The sequence below is a fragment of the Rhinatrema bivittatum genome, chromosome 4 (assembly GCF_901001135.1).
Source record: "Rhinatrema bivittatum chromosome 4, aRhiBiv1.1, whole genome shotgun sequence".
In the NCBI taxonomy this organism is placed as follows: Eukaryota; Metazoa; Chordata; class Amphibia; order Gymnophiona; family Rhinatrematidae; genus Rhinatrema; species Rhinatrema bivittatum.
The window spans coordinates 448,452,510-448,472,942 of NC_042618.1; the positions used below are offsets into that span (position 1 = coordinate 448,452,510).

General features: G+C 40.4%; 1 protein-coding gene across 2 annotated transcripts in view; it reads left to right on the plus strand.

Annotated features, from left to right (window-relative positions):
• Positions 1 to 19,675, plus strand: part of LOC115091371 (solute carrier family 23 member 1-like) — a 184,475-nt gene extending 164,800 nt beyond the window's left edge. For both annotated transcript variants that reach the window (XM_029601648.1, XM_029601647.1), the window contains 2 exons: positions 14,420 to 14,515; positions 18,687 to 19,675. In XM_029601648.1, the coding sequence (XP_029457508.1) occupies positions 14,420 to 14,515; positions 18,687 to 18,886 (296 nt within the window). In that variant the 3' untranslated portion in view covers positions 18,887 to 19,675. The remainder of the gene's footprint in view (positions 1 to 14,419; positions 14,516 to 18,686) is intronic.
• Positions 19,676 to 20,433: the final 758 nt, after the last annotated feature.

Here is a 20,433-nt window from a genome sequence, read left to right on the forward strand (position 1 = left end):
CAATAGCTAAAGCCAGAAGAATGCTGAGCTGCATAGAGAGAGGAATATCGAGTAAGAAAAGGGAAGTGATGATCCCCTTGTACAGGTCCTTGGTGAGGCCTCACCTGGAGTACTGCGCTCAGTTCTGGAGACCGTATCTCCGAAGAGACATAGTCAGGATGGAGGCGGTCCAGAGAAGGGTGACCAAAAAGGAGGATGGTCTTCATCGAATGACTTATGAGGAGAGATCGAAGAATCTAAATATGTACACCCTGGAGGAAAGGAGGAGCAGAGGTGTTATGATACAGACTTTCAGATACTTGAAAGGTTTTAATGATCCAAAGATAATGACAAAACTTTTCCGTTGGAAAAAAATCAGTAGAACCAGGGGTAACGATTTAAAACTCCAGGGAGGAAGACTCAGAACCAATGTCAGGAAGTATTTCTTCACGGAGAGGGTGGTGGATGCCTAGAATGCCCTTCCGGAGGAAGTGGTGAAGACCAAAACTGTGAAGGACTTCAAAGGGACATGGGATAAACTCTGTGGTTCCATAAAGTCTAGAGGATGTGAATGAAGAGTGGGTGGCTCACGGGAACGATGGCTACTACCTAGTGATAATACCCTTATTCAATAAACATACACACAGTTAATGCGACTCCAACATTACTCTAAGCTTCAGTGGCAATGAGGAAATGTGGAAAAAAGATTTGCATTCACAAAAAAATGGGGAGCAGCTTGCTTGTTACGGCGGTAGCTACCCCAAACCAAATAAGCTGATACTTCACTTTCAATGCATATCCAGCATAGCTCTCTGCTTCAACTGCAGGGGAGGAAGTTTGACACTTCATGCATATCCAGCATAGCCCTCTGCTTCAACGGCAGGGGAGCAAGACTGATACTTCACTTTCAATGCAAAGCCAGCATAGCCCTCTGCTTCAACAGCAGGAGAGGAAGTTTGACACTTCATGCATATCCAGCAAGCTCTCTGCTTCAACGGCAGGGGAGCAAGACTGATACTTCACTTTCAATGCATAGCCAGCATAGCTCTCTGCTTCAATGGCAGGGGGGGATGAAGAAAGGTGGTTCTATATTCAGGCAACAATCAACAAGGACTGAATTACATAGTCTGGATAAACAGATAAGCATGAGTGTAGCTTGCTTATTGTGGTGGTTAATACCCCTAACTAATTAAGCTATTTCACTTAGATGCAGTTCCAACACTGCTCTCTGCATTAATGGCGGGGCTGGAAGGGAAATAGAATAAAAAAGGTTACTAAGAGCCAAGAGAAACATAAGTATGTGAGAGAAAAAAAAAGTGCGAAAGCTTGCTGGACAGACTGGATGGGCCGTTTGGTCTTTTTCTGCCGTCATTTCTATGTTTCTATGATAAAAATATAATTATGCAAAAATATTTCAAAAACAAAGAGTTCTTATTCTGTGGACAAAAAATACAAGTGTTCACAGATGTCTCGCGTATTACACAATCTAGAAGGAAATTGTTCCTAGAGCTGAAACCTAGGGTTTTGGCAATAGGAGCAACATTCTTTCCAAAGTTTCCTTGTAAATGTTCTGTAGAATTGCAAAAAAAATAAATTTATCTTTCAAGACCCATCACATCTGGAATCCTTTCTGGTAGATAAAAAAAGTTGAGATATAAATGCTGCTAAGAAAAGTAATTATCTCCTTTATGAGTAAAATATTTTACATTTCTTATAAATATTCTTGTTATTATTCTCCCAATATGGGGACTAAGAATTTTGATGTATTAATGAGAGATACATTTGTTTTATGTTTTCTTGACATGCAAAGTTTTTTGCTTATTGATTTTTTGCAATTGTAATTTTGTTTAAAAATCCTAATAAACTATAAATAAAAAAAAAAAAGAGGTATCACACCCTGCAAGGAATCCAGTTTGGGAAGTGAGGAAATAACTTTTAATATTCCAGTTGGAAAGAGGTGCACAGGGAATAGGCTTAGTGACCCTATTAAAGTTCCTTTCACCAGAGCAGGTCCAGATTTAGATATAGGCACTGCTTTGTCTTCTCTAGCGGTGCTACTCCTGCAGCAGCGGCTGCAACTGGAGACAGAAAAATCAGCATGGGGGACTTCCTGCAATCGTGGTGTGCTGACAGGCCCTGCCCCTTACATATGTTTCCGTGGTAACAGGAAGCCCTGCAAGAGGAGAGAGCGTGGTGCTGCAGGGCTTGTCAGTGCACACCACATTGCTGAATTTTCTATCTCCAGTTGGTGCTGCTGCTCCAGGGAGGGGGCAATAGATAGCACATATGGCACTGCAACTGGGAGGGGAGACACATTGAGATGGGAATATTTGGGCAGGGATGATTGGGGTTGGGGGGCGGGGGAGGCACATATAGTTTAAATTCAGTCCTGCACTAGAGACACAAACCAAGCAAGTGCCTGACTACTGCTTTACAAAAATTTCTAGGGCCAAGAATAACTTCCGAACCACAAGCTCTATAGCAGTGATATAAAACACGCATCTAACACCTGTTGTAAAGTAGCCAATAAAGCAATGTACCATATATTAAAATTCATTCATTTATTTATTTATTTAAAATCTTTTCTATACCGTCGTTAAGCAAGGTGCCGTCACAACGGTTCACAATAAGGCACATAATTACATGTTTGCTTAAATGTGTTATAATATATTAACTAAACAGGTGCCAACAAGTACTGCAACATAGTTTCATATTAAATAAATATTACTTAGTGGTTGTGATAAGTCATGTCTATTTCTAACTATATCAGCTATAAGATAAATTCACACTTAAATCTCGTCCTATGTTGCTGCAATCTAATAATCTAATAAGAATAAAATACACACAATTCGATTAAGGTGGTGTGTGTGTGCGTGTGGGAGTTCTGCTGACCGCATCCTACATTTCCCTGGATTCTCCTCTCCATTCTCTTTGTGGTATGCTTGTTTAAATAGCCATGTTTTTAAACTTTTTTTGAATGTTTTGATGTCTGATTTCTAAAGACATGGTGTTCCATATTATAGGTCCTGCTAGGAATAGGGCCCTATCCCTTACTTGAGTTAGTCTGGCTGTTTTTACTGAGGGAATAGTTAGTAGGGCTTTGTTTGCTGATCTCAGGTTTCTATTGGGGACGTGTACGCAAAGGGCTGTGTTCAGCCATTTTGCCTTTTCGTCATGTATTAATTTATGTATGGTGCATAGAGTCTTATATTGAATTCTTTGTTCAATGGGTAGCCAGCCAGTGTAGTTCAATTAGGGTTTCGGTGATATGGTCTCTTCTACTTTTACCAGTTAGAATTCTTGCAGCTGTGTTTTGTAATACCTGTAGTGGTCTTATTGTGGTGTAGGGTAATCCCAGAAGCAGGGCATTACAGTAGTTATTGATTGTGATTGGTTTTTGAATGATTGTGATGTTTTTTCGTTCTAGATGTAAGAATTCTGTTTTCTCAATATTAATAACTAATTCCATTTGGTTAAGGAGCTGCTTTATTATATCTAGATACACGTTGGCTATGGTTAATGTTTTCTCAATTGAGTCATTAATTGGAAGTATTAATTGAATATCATCAGCATATATGTAGTGTGAGATGCCCAAACCAGCTAGCAGGTGGCATAGCCACAGTATGTATATGTTGAATAGTGTGGCAGATAGGGCTGATCCCTGCAGAACTCTTGTTTGGAGGGTTTGTTTTTTTTACATTACGTTTTTGATTTGCACTTGGAAATATCTGTTATTTAGGTATGATTTGAACCATTTGATTGTTGTGTTGCATAATTCTATATCTTCTAATCTAATTAATAGGATGTCGTGATTTACTGTATCGAATGCTGCGGATAGGTCCAGCATCACTAAAATGTAATGTTTACCTCTGTTGAAACCTCTCATGATGTTATCAGTTAGTGCAAGTAGTAGTGTTTCAGTGCTATAGTTTTTGCGAAAGCCATGTTGTGATGGGTACAGGATATTATTGTCCTCTAAGTGTTCTGCTAATTGATTTTGTATGGTTTTTTCTATTAATTTTGCAATTAGCGGTAGGTTTGATATTGGTCTATAATTGCTCAGGATGAGTGGATCACTGTTCTTTTTCTTCAACATTGGTTTTACTATTGCTCCTTTTAGTGAATCTGGCATGTTTCTTTCATTTAAAGATAGATTAATGATTTTTGTTAAAGTCTGAGAGGTTGTGGTGGCTAGTTTTTTTTTTATATCTATGGTTGGTATTGTGTCATAAGCATGTGGGGCAGGGTTTAGTTTTTTTAGTATCAATTCAACTTCTATTTTGGATATTTCATTGAATGTCTCCCATTGTTTAACGTCTCTTTTTTGCATTTTGATGTTTTGTTTAGTTATTTTTGGAATCTTTGTTTTTAGGTTCGTAATTTTGTCATTAAAAAATGTAGCTATTTCATTACATCTATTTACTGGAAGGTTTTGTGAAGAGTCAGATGTATCGGTTGTGAGATTTTTTTACTATGGTAAACAAGGCTCTAGGGTTATTTGCGAATTTCTCTGTTTTCATGCTATAATATTGTTTCTTTGCATTGAGTATTATTTGTTTATAGTAAGCTAGTCAGGTTTTCAGTTGTTTTATTTTTTTTCCATCCTTTTCTTTTTTTCTCAGGGTTCTTTTGACTACCTTTATCTTTTCGTTATGCCAGGGGTGTGTTTCTTTGGGTTCCCTGATGCTCATAAATTTAATTGGGGTTATCTCATCTGCTAAGATTTTGGTTGTTTGCATCCATGCTGTCGTTGCAGATTCGTAGTCGGTGCAATCTATTTCAGCTAATTTTTCTTGTAATGTGTCTTTCAGGGTGTCTATGTTATAAGGTGGGCGATATTCAAATTCAATGGGTTCTTTTTTTTTAGTCACTTGTTGTTCAGTATGTTTAATAGAGGATTCTATTAGGAAGTGGTCTGACCACGGTATTGGTGTATATTCCGTTGTAATGTGTTCTAGGTGGCCGTGTTTGATAAATGATAAATCAAGAGAGTGTTCTGCTTTGTGTGTGGGTTTGTCAGTAGTATGGGTGAAACCTAGTGCAGTCATGAAATCTATCAGTGTTTGACAGGTGTTGGATAGGGGTGCATATCCATGTGTAGGTTGAAGTCACATAGTACAATTGTGGGTTTAGAGGTGTTTAAGTGTGTTGTTAGGAATTCAATTACAGGGGATATTTATTTATTTATTTAAAGTCTCTTATATACCGATGTCCGTTCGCACATCGCATCGGTTCACAAAGAACAATAACTTTTGGGCAGAGCCCTTACATAGAACAGATATAAACAGTTAAATTACATATAAATAGAGATAACACTAAAAATGGGGATGGGTGATATTGGCTAGAGAAAACAATATAAATGATTCAATGATACAAAAATCGATACAAGGAACTCTAAATTATATAAAATAACTATGTACATAATTCGCAATAGTACATTGTACAAAGTAAGAGACATACCATATTCCGTTTTCATACCGTATTCATAGACGTAGATCGCAAATATACATTACATATGAGATTTATGTGATGGGGGGTGACATGGGGTAGGCTTGCTGGAAGAGCCATGTTTTCAGTTTTTTTTTTTATTTGGGTGTGTATGTTTCCAGGCGAATATCATGAGGCAAGGAGTTCCAAATGGTGGGGCCGGCTAGGGAGAAAGCCCTGCTTATGGTGGAGGAGAGTTTGAAAGATTTGATGGATTGGGCATGTAAAGTTCCTTGTAGGGCTGGGCGGGTGGGTCTATTGGAGGTACGAGGAAGGAAAGGGGGGTTGATCCAATTGAGGTTGGAGTTTGATATACTTTTGTGGATGATGGAGAGTGCTTTATAAAGAATTTGTGAGTGTATTGGGAGCCAGTGTAGATTGATAAGTGTGGGAGTGATATGGTCCCTTTTTTTAGAATTTGACAATATACGAGCGGCGGCATTTTGTAATAGTTGTAACGGCTTGGTGTGTGAGGCGGGGATGCCAAGGAGGAGTGCATTACAATAGTCTATTTTGGACAGAATAATAGATTGGAGAACTGTACGGAAATCCGTGAAATGAAGTAGAGGTCTGAGTTTTTTTTATCGTTTGTAGCTTAAAATAACATTCCTTAATGATGGACTTAATGAAAGATTTAAAAGTGAGATGATTATCAATAAGTACACCTAGACTGCGAACGTGGACGGGAAAAGTGGTGGATGAGTGTGTAAGTGGAATGTCTGGAAGTGGTTGCTTATTGGATATGATTAATAGTTCGGTCTTGTAAGGGTTTAGAGCTAGGTGCATGCCATTAAGGAGTTGGTTGATGGAGGAAAGGCAGGATTCCCAGTTTTGTACAGCAGTTTGGATAGAGTCAGAGAAAGGGAAAATGAGTTGCACATCATCAGCATAAATGAAATGCTTGATGTGTAGGTTAGTGAACAGAGTGGTGAGAGGAATCATGTATATATTGAAGAGGGTAGAGGAGAGGGAAGAACCTTGGGGAACACCCTGTGGCAGACTGATGGGGTCGGATTCATTGTTATCCACTATGACAGTAAAGAAGCGATTTTGTAGATATGATTGTATCCAGGCGAGGGCATTGCCAGTGATCCCGATACTCCTGAGGATGTTAAGGAGGACATCGTGATTGACTGTGTCGAACGCAGCAGAGATGTCAAGCATAGCAATCAGAAAAGAAGATCCTGAGTCAGTACCTCTGATGAGTGTATCGTAGAGGGATAGCAGTAAAGTTTCAGTACTGAGATGCTTCCTGAAACCATGTTGGGTGGATGGGAGGATGTTATTTTGTTCAAGGTGATCGGAGAGGCAAGAGTTAACTAGTTTTTCAAGGACTTTAGCTAGGAGGGGGAGGTTGGAGACAAGTCTGTAATTAGACAATGTGGCGGGGTCAAGATTAGGTTTTTTGAGTAGAGGCTTCACTACTGCTTGTTTGAGGAAATTTGGGACTGTGCCATGCTCTAGGGAGCAGTTAAGAATGTTCGATAGTGGTTTGGCAATCACCTTGGATATAGAAAGCAGTAGTTTCGAAGGAATAGTTTCAGAGGGATGCGATGAGGGTTTCATTTTTTTTAGGATGTTCTCTACTTCCAGGGAGGAAGAAGAGTCAAACGAGGAGAGGGAGACTGAAGAGCTAAAAGTAGGAAGACTAATATTGAAGTTATTGTGAGAGAATTGTGCCGTGATGGAGGATACCTTATTTTTAAAGAATTGTGCTAATTTATTGCAGCGATTTTTTGAGGAATTTGCAGGTTGTTGTGTGTGAGCGGGAGAGGTTAGGTCAGCTACCATAGAGAAAAGGGCCTTGGGGTTATGTTGCAAACCATGTATTTTTTTGGCGTAGTATTCACGTTTGGTGTGAAGGATGGAAATTCTATATTCATGCATACGTTGGTAGTAGATTGTTTTGGTAGAGGGGGATTGTTGTTTGCGCCAGGACCTTTCCGCTGCTCTGAGTTGTGTTTTAAGATTTCTGAGGTAAGGAGTGTACCAGGGTTTTTTATTTCTATGGTTAGGGTTGATAGTTTTCATTATTTGAGGGCAGTGTTCGTTGGCAATGCTAAGGGTGAGGTTGACCCAGGTGGAGAAGGCGTTATCTGGGGAAGAGAGGTCAATTTGATTGTCTATGTCCGAGCATGCTTGTGTGATGGTATTTATAGTGCAGGATTTGCGAAATTTGAAAGATATGGGCTGACGTGGCAGGGTGGGAGAGCTTTGAGGCAGGGTGAGTTTCGCCTGAATCATGGAGTGATCTGACCAAGGTACTGTTATGCAAGAGGGGGGATTGCTAAAGTTGATTGGGGAGTTTATAAAAATCAGATCAAGAGTGTGGCCAGCTTTGTGTGTGGGAGAGTTCACAATTTGTTGGAAACACATAGCTTCAAGGGATGAGAGGAATGCTTCGCAGGCCAGTGATTGCGGGGAGGTATCCACGTGTAAATTAAAGTCTCCTAGGAGAATCGTGGGTACGTCAGGGGATAGTGAGTTTGCAAAAAATTCAATAATGGGGGATGAATCTTTCTCTAGAAGCCCTGGGGGGGGGGTATAAATGAGACAAAGCTGGAGTGATTTTGATTTGAAGAAGCCAATTTCGTACTGATTTGGAATATCACATTTTTGGGATATGAGTTGTAGGTCCTTTTTTACGGCCAGGAGGATGCCGCCTCCTCTCTTCTTTTTCCTAGGGATTGAGAACACATCGTATATATCTAAGGGTAGTTGGTTGATGAGGGGCGTGTCATGTTGTTTGAACCAGGTTTCAGTGACAGCGCATATTTCTGGTTTAGAATCCGTGAGAATGTCATGCAAGATATGGGTTTTCTTTTGGAGTGATTGTGCGTTGAAAAGGATAATGGAAATGAGTGAAAGACTGTTTAATTCTAATAGAGTAGGAGGGCAGTATATAAGGCAAATTTGTATGGTGTTAGTTTCAAAAAGAGCAATTTCATGGTTTCTTGGTGGTGTTAAATATCATAAAGTTGCAGTTAGACATTTCTTATATTCTGTCTCAATTTTTATTCTACTGCAGAGGGTTCTTCCATTCCTTCTTTATATCTTTTACATATTTCCTACTTTTTAAATGTCTTATTTTTTTCTTGCTCCGTTGCTTTTGAGCATTCAACATTTTGTTTAAAATTTTGGCCTCTCTCTTACACATCCTTCCATACTGACTCAGACACATGCACTCAGTTACAGGCATGTGTCTGAGTCAGTTACAGGCTCCCCCCTCCCATAACCTCACACACACACACATGTCTCACAGAGGCTCCCCCCTCACATAGCCTCACACACACATGCACACACACAAATGCAGCCACAGCCTTTCTCAAACACATACAAGCTTTCTAGGATCCCTCGATGCTGCCCCTTTTTACCCAGCTCCTTCCACCTCAGCCCGCACTTGAACTATTTCTTTAAACCTTGTGGACCTCAGCTCCCAGCTTTCTTTCAGCTGATACATTTCTTTTAAAGCTGTATAGAGATCAAACCCAGCTGGAGGCAGCTATGGAATTTATTTTTTTTTTAAAGCCAGGTGTTACATGCTTGGGAGCAGTAGTAGGTTTTTTTGTTTTTTTTTTTAATTTAATCAACTATGGTCTGAGTCACGCTGAGACTGGGCCTACCAAATATATTGGGAGGGAACCCTTGATTTAAGAAGCAGAGCTAGAAAAATATGTACCAGTAGGAAAGACTGAAGAGAGAAAGAGCGGGATGACCCCATGTGTGCCAGTGGAGATGTTGGAGACAAAAATGGTAATGAAATTCAAGTAGGATTCCCCTCTTACAAAGAAGCAAAGGGAAAGGCAGAGATCACTGGGGTCTATACCAATGCAGCAGGAATGATATTGGGCAGAGTAGAGGAGTGTTCTGTTCCTAATCTGGTGTCATGTTCTGTTTATATGCATGGCAAAAAAACTGTCCTCCCCTTGGGACTGCAGCTATTGCTCTTCAGCATGGCTGCTGTAAAACAGCAGCAGCAGCAGTAGCAAATTCAGCTTCCTCTGTAGCCTTTTTTTCTCAAGATTTCGTAGGAAGAAACTCACTGGGTTTTGCTACCTCTCTGTCTTGCTGCTGTTCTCCTGATTAACTACTATAAGGTTCTCTTTCTGCCACTCTGCCTTACCCAGGCTATACACCTTGGGGGTCTGTCTTGCTGTCATACCCCACCTTGAGGTGTTCTTGTCACTGTGGGTAGCTGTTTTTACACCTCTCATGGTGTCTTAGATTTTCATGCCACTGCTTTCTCCCTCTTTCAATTTTGGGGGTTTTTTTTCGCAACTTTGCTGCTTTGTTTCCCTTTCATGTTGCCTTAAGATGTTCACATTTCTCTTGAAGCCACTTTGCCTCTCCCATGCTCACTTTGGGGGTTCATGAACATAAGAACATAAGAAATTTCCACACTGGGTCAGACCAAGGGTCCATCAAGCCCAGCATCCTGTTTCCAACAGGGGCCAATGCAGGCTGCAAGTACCCAAAAACGTAAGAAGGTCCCATGCTACTGATGCTAGTAATAGCAGAGGTCATTTCCCAAGTCAACTTAATTAATAGCAGGTAATGGACTTCTCCTCCAAGAAATTATCCAAACCTTTTTTAAACCCAGCTGCACTAACTGCCCTAACCACATCCTCTGGTAGCAAATTCCAAGCTTCATTGTGCGTTGAGTGAAAATAATTTTCTCCAATTAGTTTTAAATGTGCTACTTCCTATTTATTTTGATATTCTGCTTTTCACACTACAAAGCAGATTTCATTCAGGTACTGCCCTATCCCCAGGGTGTTATAATCTAAGTTTCTACCTGAGGCAATGGAAGGTAAAGTGACTTGCCCAAGGTCACAAGGAGTGACAGTAGGACTTGAACCATGGTTGCTGGTTCATGGTCTGCTACTCCTCTTCTCCTCCACTTGCTAACTTTATGGAGTGCCCCCTAGTCCTTCTGATATATGAAAGAGTAAATAACCAATTCACATCTACCCGTTCTAGACCTCTCATGATTTTAAACACCTCTATCATATCCCCCCTCAGCCATCTCTTCTCCAAGCTGAACAGTCCTAACTTCTTTAGTCTTTCCTCAGAGGGGAGCTGTTCCATCCTCTTTATCATTATGGTCTCCCTTCTCTGTACCTTCTCCATCGCAACTATATCTTTTTTGAGATGCGGCGACCAGAATTGTACACAGTATTCAAGGTGCGGTCTCACCATGGAGCAATACAGAAGTATGATGACATTTTCCATTTTATTTATCATTCCCTTCGTAATAATTCCTACCTTTCTGTTTGCTTTTTTTGACTTCTGCAGCACACTGAGCAGACAATTTCAATGTATTATCCACTATGATGCTTAGATCCTTTTTCTGGTTGGTAGCTCCTAATATGGAACCTAACATCGTGTAACTACAGCAAGGGTTATTTTTCCATACATGCATCACCTTGCATTTGTCCACATTAAATTTCATCTGCCATTTGGATGCCCACTCTTCAGGTCTCATAAGGTCCTCCTGCAATTTATCACAATTTGCTTGTGATTTAACTACTCTGAATAATTTTGTATCATCTGCAAATATGATTACCTCACTCGTATTCCTTTCCAGATCATTTATATATATATATTGAACAGTAGTGGTCCAAGTACAGATCCTGAGGCACTCCACTGTTTACCCATTTCCACTGAGTAAATTGACCATTTAATCCTTCTGTCTGTTTCCTGTCTTTTAACCAGTTTGTAATCCACAAAAGGACATCACCTCCTATCCCATGACATTTTAGTTTTCTTAGAAGCCTCTCATGAGGAACTTTGTCAAACGCTTTCTGAAAATTCCAATTCACTACATCTATCGCTTCACCTTTATCCACATGTTTATTAACCCCTTCAAAAACATGAAGCAGATTTGTGAGGCAAGACTTCCCTTAGAGAAATCTATGCTAATTGTGTTCCATTAAATCAAGTCTTTCTATATGCTCTGTGATTTTGATCTTTAGAATAATTTCCACTATTTTTTTCCCCGATGCTGAAATCAGGCTTATAGGTTTATAGTTTCCTGGATCACCCCAGAGCCCTTTTTAAATATTGGAGTTATGTTAGCCACCCCCAGTCATCAGGTACAATGGATGATTTTAATGATAGATTACAAATTTTAACTAATAGATCTAAAATTTCATTTTTTAGTTCCTTCAGAATCCTGGGGTGCATACCATCTGGTCCAGTGTGATGATCTCGCCTACTACATCCTCCAGGTTGTGATTTGGTTCAGTTCATCTCCTATGAAAACCATCTCTGGAATCGGTATCTCCCCATTAGTATACACAGAATCGGTATCTCCCCATTAGTATACACAGAAGCAGAAGGAACTCAAAAATGAAATTTAAGTATCGACCACCTTATAATATTGAAAAACTAAAAGACAAACTAGAGGAAAAACTAACAAATATTGACTACAAAGACTGCAGCTCTGCAATGGAAGCATGGTTAGACTCAACCAAAAAAATAGCAGATGAAATAAACCCCATCAAATCAATGTGTAAAAATGAATTAGAACAAAATAATCCCTGGGACAATGAAAAAGTAAAAGACACAAAAAGTACTCTCAGGAAAAGAGAGAAAAAAATGGAGAAAGCACAAAACAACCGAAACCCTAACCAAATACAGAAAACATCTAGCCTTTTACAAACAACTAATCCTTAACGTTAACAAAGAATACTACAGCAATAAAATAGAAAAATTTGCTAACAACCCAAGAACCTTATTCTCCATAGTATCAAATCTCACCAATGACAAACAAGAATCACCCCAAAGTCTACCAGAATCAAAATGGGCGACGGTCGCCCGTATGACATAGTGAGGGCAAAGGTAGCGCCGGTGCCATTTTGAAGATTGGCAATACGGCCCGCGTGCAGGAGGTCGCTCCCGGACCCCCACTGGACTTTTGGCAAGTCTTGTGGGGGTCAAGAAGCCCCCCCAAGCTGGCCAAAAGTCCCTGGGGGTCCAGCGGGGGTCCGGGGGCAATCTCCTGGACGCATGACATCGGGAACCAGGAACCAAAATGGCGCCGGCACTACCTTTGCCCTGTCACATGATAAGGGCAAAGGGCCACCGGCGCCATTTCTCTCAACGCAGTCGTGGCCAGAGAGAGGGAGATCGCATCGGGACCCCCCCCCACTGGACCCCAGGTAATTTAAAACATTTTGGGGGGGTTCGGGAGGATGGGGGATTTGTTTTAAAGGTTCGGGGTGGGTTTTAGGGTTTTTTGGTGTGCCGGTTTTCCTGCCCTCCCGCGATTTACGATTTTTAATGATTTTTAAAAAAAAACAAACACAACGATAAGATTTCCCTCCCCCCCAGCCAAAATCGATCGTTAAGACGATCGATCACACGATTCACACCCCTACTGCTGGTACCCTTTTGTCAGTTTAAGGTGCCTTAGGCTACCAACCAACCAACTTTTTGTCAGTTTAAGGTGCCTTAGGCAACCAACCAACCAACCAACCTCAAACCCTCTCTCACTAATTCCTGCTGAATATTTATCATACTATTACCATTCACAACTGTCATATTTATTCATTTGATTACCTATGTACCGTTTCATAGTCTTATTTTTTCACTTGCTATTCTAATGTATCAATAGGCTGAAATGTAAATATTGTGCTGTTCAATTTCTCCCCTTCCATCCCAAGTTTATTTTCCTTGTTTTTTGTAACTTTCCCTCTCCCTTTTTCTGATTCACTGTATTTAAAGTTCAAGGTTCTTATTGAAAATATTGTTTTTTACGTTACGTTATGCTTTACACTCCTTGTTATTTGTAAACCGGGTTGATGTGATGCCTATCATGAAACTCGGTATAACAAAAACAATAAATAAATAAATAAATAAATAAATTTGTGCCACTTTTGGTGCTACTGTGCCACAGTCTTGATGCCTTGAATTTCTCTTCGCCCTTATAATGTTCTTTCCCCACATGTTTTATTAGAATTAATTGGAAAACCCCATTTTTGATGGTCAGAATAAGCTGCATTGCTTTCCTCATTGACTTTAGTGGGAAACAAAAAAACCCCAAACAAACAAAAATTGTTTTGTGTTTGAAACGTTTTTAAAAAATGTAGGTGAGCCTACAAAATGAGTGAATAAACCAAAACACATCCCTAATATTCTATAATTTGCCTATAGTAAAAGCTATAATTATTTCAATAAATATAAATTTAAAACATTTGCTTTCTGCAGTTTCCTCATGAACTCTATGCAATGCCCTTGTTTTCCCTTTCCTGGTTCCTTTATGTCTTTTGTCTTACTTTCTTATCTACAAACTTACCTTACTCCTACCTTTTCATTCTTTATTTTCCATTATCTTGCTTTGTGTTTTTTCTGTGATTGTCTTTTTCCTCTATTTTCCACACTTGACTTCTTCTGCTCCCTGACCAATGGTTGTCTTTTTCCATCCTTCCTTTTTTTCCTTCCATTCTTGTCAGTTTCACCCTACACCTCTCCTTTCTGTTACTAAATTGCTGTAGGAACTCCTCAGGATTGCTGAAAAGAGAATGGACTCTTTCGTAGCTTGTGGACGGGAGATGCATGCGTGGAACACTTTGCAGTTCAGAAGAGCACGTTCCCTCTCACTGACCTGACTTTGTACGCTACTGTCACCATGCTTCACCTTCTCTGCTGAAGTTGTCCCATGAACTGAATGAGCAAAAGGGCACAAGCTCTGTGCCTTGGTAGAATTACCATCCTGAGAAAGAGCCTAGGGACTCGTCTGCAGTTTCTCCCCCAGTTTGCCACTGTGGAAAGCCATCATAGAGGCTACAAAGGGAACTTGCAGAACTATGTCGTGAAAACTTTGAAAATACAGAATTCCAGGCGTATATTTTTAGTGTACCATTTATTTCCTTGGGCAGCGTTCAGGAAGCTTGGAGTTGGCTGTTACAGAACATTTGAATCCCAAATTTGTTTCTTTTTAATGCTATAGGCTTAACAGAAGCTGATCAAGCCATCACAGTTCTTCTAACAACATACATGTTTGTGGGTGGATTCTTTGGATGTATTCTAGACAACACAATTTCAGGTAAAATAAACTGGAGACATGTATTGCAGTATGAGTTGGTCTCTATATTCAATCAACAGAAAAGAACAGATTATATGTACTGAACTGTGCCATATTATATTGTGTGATATCGTAGATGAGGGATATCCTAAGACAACATATTGGCTCCCTCATTTCTGTTCCTGTCAGCCCTACCTGATGCGTTGTAATTTCTTTTTCCATAGGCACTGTATAGGGAAAAATAGCTAAGGAATGAGAACTTAGAGAGTTTCTCTTGGAATGTTAATATTACAAACATCACAATGTGAAATCTGATGTAAATATTACATTGTGGAAAGCAAGCTCCAAATTAGTTAACCAAATTGATAGACTTGAAGGTTAGGCACATCCAGGGCAGCTTGCATGATCTGTTATTTCAGTCTGAATCAAGACCCTAGACTCATAAAGAATTGCACTATCAGCTGTTCTGTTTAACAAGAAAAATCTTCTGACAGTTCTGGGAATTATGTGTGTCTATAACAGCTCAGTTTATCAAAGGATTGCATACCTAGGGGCTGAGTCACTAAAAAAGCATGCTCTAAATTTCTTAGAATGCATGCAATATATTTTAAGGCACTTTCAAAAATTTCCATTTGTGGCCAGGTCACTAAGCCAATGAATTATACAACATGCATGCAATAAAAGGCCCATGCTAAAGAGAGATTGGACTTTTTAACAGGTGTGCGCACTGCATCTTTAAATCTCTTGCAATTATCAGGACCAAAGGGCAAAGGCCCAGTAGCTTGTGGGAGCTCCCTTCCCCCTTCCAGCAACCAATAATGGCCTCTGGGTCCCTGATCAATCCCAACATCCCACAACACCAAAAAAAAAATAGGCCCCTAGGCCACCATCCCCAAGAACCAAAAACGTGGATCCTGACAACTGAAAATGGACTTCTAGACCCTGAACCCTCCTACCCACCGACAAACAAAAACAATCTCTGGCCCCTGATTGGCAGCATGAGACACTCTGAAACGTTGCTAGGTCATCATCTTGTACTATGAATCACTGTACCTCCTCCAGCACTTAATAAGACCCTTTATCATATTGTTTACACTTCTGGTTTACTGCGTTCCTATGTCCTTTCCTTCCAACAGTATATAGCTCCAAGTTTACCAACCTTGTTAAATGTAACTTTATTCTTCCGGTTTTTACTATTTTTTACTATTTTTACTGTTTTTTGTTACTATTACCCTGTTCGATGTAAACCGATCTGATATGGTCTTCCAGCCATGAAGGTCGGTATAGAAAAGCGTTAAATAAATAAATAAATAACATTTCGAACCCAGCAGTCGTGCCAGCAGGAGGTGCATGAAATCCCTCCTGCTGAAAAAGATGTCAGGATTCATGGGGGGGGGGGGGGGGGGGGGGGTGGGAGGGGGGGTAATGGGTCAGGTCCTGAGAGATAGGCCTGGAGACCCAGTTAGATGATGGGGGATGAGATAAAAGGGGGCTCTGAAGGCTGTTTTGGATGGTGGTAAGAGGGATTGTTTGACAACCCTGATTTTGGTTGTCAGGAAATGGGAGGGAGAAATTGGGGGATGGGGCTATCTTTGGTTATGAGTGGAATGGGAGGAATGGATTGGGAGCCTGGAGTGAATTTCTGATTGTCAGGGGTTTGTAGGAGGGGATCAGACTGGCATGTTCACATTTAACACTAATCCTTGAAGAGGTACTCATTTTACCAACCCACCCCCCCATGGGCCTTGGTGAATTTAGTGCTTGCTACAGAATAGGGTGATAATAGCTAATGTGCTCATTTTCACCAAATGTAAATATTTTGTATGCACGTGCTCAGTTTAATGCAAGTTTTCATGCACTCTGAGAAGACTGTTTTCAAAGGGATTTAGCATCATAACTAAGGAGTTATAAGAACATAGGAACATAAGAAATTGCCATGCTGGGTCAGACCAAGGGTCCATCAAGCCCAGCATCCTGTTTCCAACAGAGGCCAAAACCAGGCCACAAGAACCTGGCAATTACCCAAACACTAAGAAGAACCCATGCTACTGATGCAATTAATAGCAGTGGCTATTCCCTAAGTATAATTGATTAATAGCCATTAATGGACTTCTCCAAGAACTTATCGAAACCTTTTTTGAACCCAGCTACACTAAGTGCACTAACCACCTCCTCTGGCAACAAATTCCAGAGCTTTATTGTGCGTTGCATGAAAAAGAATTTTCTCCGATTATTCATAAATGTGTTACTTGCTAACTTCATGGAATGCCCCCTAGACCTTCTATTATTCGAAAGTGTAAATAACCGAGTCACATCTACTCGTTCAAGACCTCTCATGATCTTAAAGACCTCTATCATATCCCCCCTCAGCCGTCTCTTCTCCAAGCTGAACAGCCCTAACCTCTTCAGGCTTTCCTCATAGGGGAGCTGTTCCATCCCCTTTATCATTTTGGTTGCCCTTCTCTGTACCTTCTCCATCGCAACTATATCTTTTTTTGAGATGCGGCGACCAGAATTGTACACAGTATTCAAGGTGCGGTCTCACCATGGAGCGATACAGAGGCATTATGACATTTTCCGTTCTATTAACCATTCCCTTCTTAATAATTCCTATCATTCTATTTGCTTTTTTGACTGCTGCAGCACATTGAGCCGACAATTTTAAAGTATTATCCACTATGATGCCTAGATCTTTTTTCTGGGTGGTAGCTCCTAATATGGAACCTAACATCGTGTAACTACAGCAAGGGTTATTTTTCCCTATATGCAACACCTTGCACTTGTCCACATTAAATTTCATCTGCCATTTGGATGCCTAATCTTCCAGTCTTGCAAGGTCCTCCTGTAATGTATCACAGTCTGCTTGTGATTTAACTACTCTGAATAATTTTGTATCATCCGCAAATTTGATAACCTCACTCGTCGTATTCCTTTCCAGATCATTTATATATATATATTGAAAAGCACCAGTCCAAGTACAGATCCCTGAGGCACTCCACTGTTTACCCTTTTCCACTGAGAAAATTGACCATTTAATCCTACTCTCTGTTTCCTGTCTTTTAACCAGTTTGTAATCCACGAAAGGACATCGCCTCCTATCCCATGACTTTTTAGTTTTCGTAGAAGCCTCTCATGAGGGACTTTGTCAAACGCCTTCTGAAAATCCAAATACACTACATCTACCAGTTCACCTTTATCCACATGTTTATTAACCCCTTCAAAAAAAATGAAGCAGATTTGTTAGGCAAGACTTCCCTTGGGTAAATCCATATTGACTGAGTCCCATTATATCATGTCTTTCTATATCCAGCTAGATTCCCTTGTGTGAAAGCAGTCCCTCTCACAGTGCGTAAATATATCAGCCTAAGTGCATATATTTACCTGTGGCAGAAAAGGATCGTCCTGGGGATGCAGATAGGTCAGGGGAGGGAAACAATGCATGTAGCTTTGATTTTCTAATCTCTGCACAGTCTTTTACCTCCCTTCTTCCTTCCCCAGGAAACGTAGATACAATATGTGTAGAAAGGTAACATTTCTGGAAACCATGGAAAAGAGCTGTATGCTTTTTTTTTTTCAGGACAAAATATATTTTGGTAAAAATTGAAACCCATGCAATGCTTATTATCTTCTCAGTTCTAAATGTGCTTTAAGAACATAATGGGGGCAAATCATTAAGCTGCGAGCAGCAATCTAGCAAGCTGTATTGTTTTTAAATGTTAACCAGTCCCTGAGGGGAGGGAGTCCGCCATCACAGGACGATGACACCTAATGATCAGGCTTAGAGTGCAGAAGGAGCTGCAGTCTGTGGCTCCTGGCTAAGGACTGTGACTTTGATGGCTTGGTCTAGATTGGTTGGGTGGGGGAGGAGAAAAGGAATTGAAAAAAAAAATGGAGAAAACTCCCAAATAGTTGTGAATTAAGTTTTGTGGTACCATAGCCCTCTAGAATTAGGTTCCAATTGAGCTGGAAGCCCAAATGCAGCAGGAAGAAACCGACTGACCAAAATTATAAAAAAAATTTTGAGGGATAAGCAGAGATATATTTGAGCAAAGTCGTTCTCCTCTTATTGGGACTCCAACAGGTTCAGACAGGAGAAGAACTAGCAGCATGTGATCTGCCTTTCTGGGAGCATCCAATGCTTCTGACTTCAAGGAGAGTAACCTGTTCTTTTATTCTTTTATTTACTTAATAGCTACAGATGAAGAAAGGGGATTATCAGCTTGGCATAAACAAATGCATCAAGGGAGTACAAGTGACAACACTGAACATTCTTGTTATGATCTGCCCTGCGTCACACAATGGCTCAGAAAGCTTGCATGGACACAGTACATACCATTCCTACCCACCTTTCAGATGAAGAAGGACAAAACGAATGAAAATGCCAAGCTCTGAGCCTTGAAGAAAGACCTTTATGTTATGGGCCTGCTCACGCACTCTAATTTTGTAAGGGAGCAGCCCTTGCTGCCGATCTGTTATATGGAGGCGGCAGGACCTGGCCTTCCTCTTGCTTAAGTGATGCACTTCCTGTTTATTATCAAGAATCTCCGGCTCTTATGTCAGAGATATCCTTTTAAGTGCAACAAAAATTGTCTTGACAAATATTGGTGCTTGTCCTTTTTGTTGATCCGCTGTGGGTGAATGATCGAGTGGACCGGGGAATCTCTGTTTCACAGAGGTCTTACACATACCCAGCTTGCTGACACCCAATAGTCGTGCGTATTCTGCGATACTTTAAGTTGAAATTTTCGCCTAGTACACTTTAATTTCCTGTTTCTACTGTTTTGTGGATTTCGTGATTCTTCAAATGAGACAGATTCTGTAACAGCTGCTGTGGCCTTGAAATCATGGCAGACTAGGGGCACTGGGTATACTCTTGACATTGTCATGTCTATAGTCATCAAATATATATGTATTCCCCTCCTTGGCTGCAATGCAGGAGCACATGTGAGCACTACAAGGCCTTTGCAAATTTTCTAAAGAACTTAAGAAATAAGAAGTTGCCATACTTGGTCAGACCAAGGATCCATCAAGCACAGCAACCTGTTTCCAACAGTGTCCAATCCAGATACCATGCTGCTAATGCTGATAATAAGCAGTCGCTATTCCCTAAGTCCACTTGACTAATAGCAATTTATGGACTTATCCTGAGAAATTTATCAAAACCTTTTCTAAACCCAGTTAAGCTAACTGCCTTAACCAAATCCTTTGGTAACGAATTCCAGAGCTTAATTGTGCATTGAGTCAAAAATACTTTTCTCTGATTTGTTTTAAATGTGCTACTTGCTAACTTCATGGAATGCCCTCTAGTCCTGCTATTAGCTGAAAGAGTAAACTTCGATTCACATTTACCCTTTCTAATCATCTCATGATTATGTAGATATCCATCATATCGCCCCTCAGCGATCTCTTCTCCAAGATGAACAGCCCTAATCTCTTTAGCCTTTCCTCATAGGAAAATCATTCTATCCCCTTTATCATTTTATTCACCCTTCTCTGTACCTTCTGCTGTTCATCTATATCTTTTTTGAGATGCAGCAACCAGAATTGAGCAAAGTACTCAAGGTGTGGTCTCACCATGGAGCGATATAAAGGCATTATGACATTCTCCATTTTTTCTACCATTCCCTTCTTAATAATTCTTAACATTTTGTTTGCTTTTTTGAATGCTGCAGCACACTGAGCCAACGTTTTCAATGTAATGCCAATTTTGATGCCTAGATCTTTTTCTGCGTGGTAACTCCTAACATGAAACCTCAAATCATGTAAGAACAGCATTGGTTATTTTTCCCTATATGCATCACCTTGCCTCCTGACCCCCCCAAGCTGGCCAAAAGTTCCGGTTGGGTCCAACGGGGGTCCCGGAGCGGAGGCGCAAAGGAATACAGGGATGGCTTCCTGACTCCCCGCTGGACCACCAGGGAGTTTTGGTAAGTCTTGGG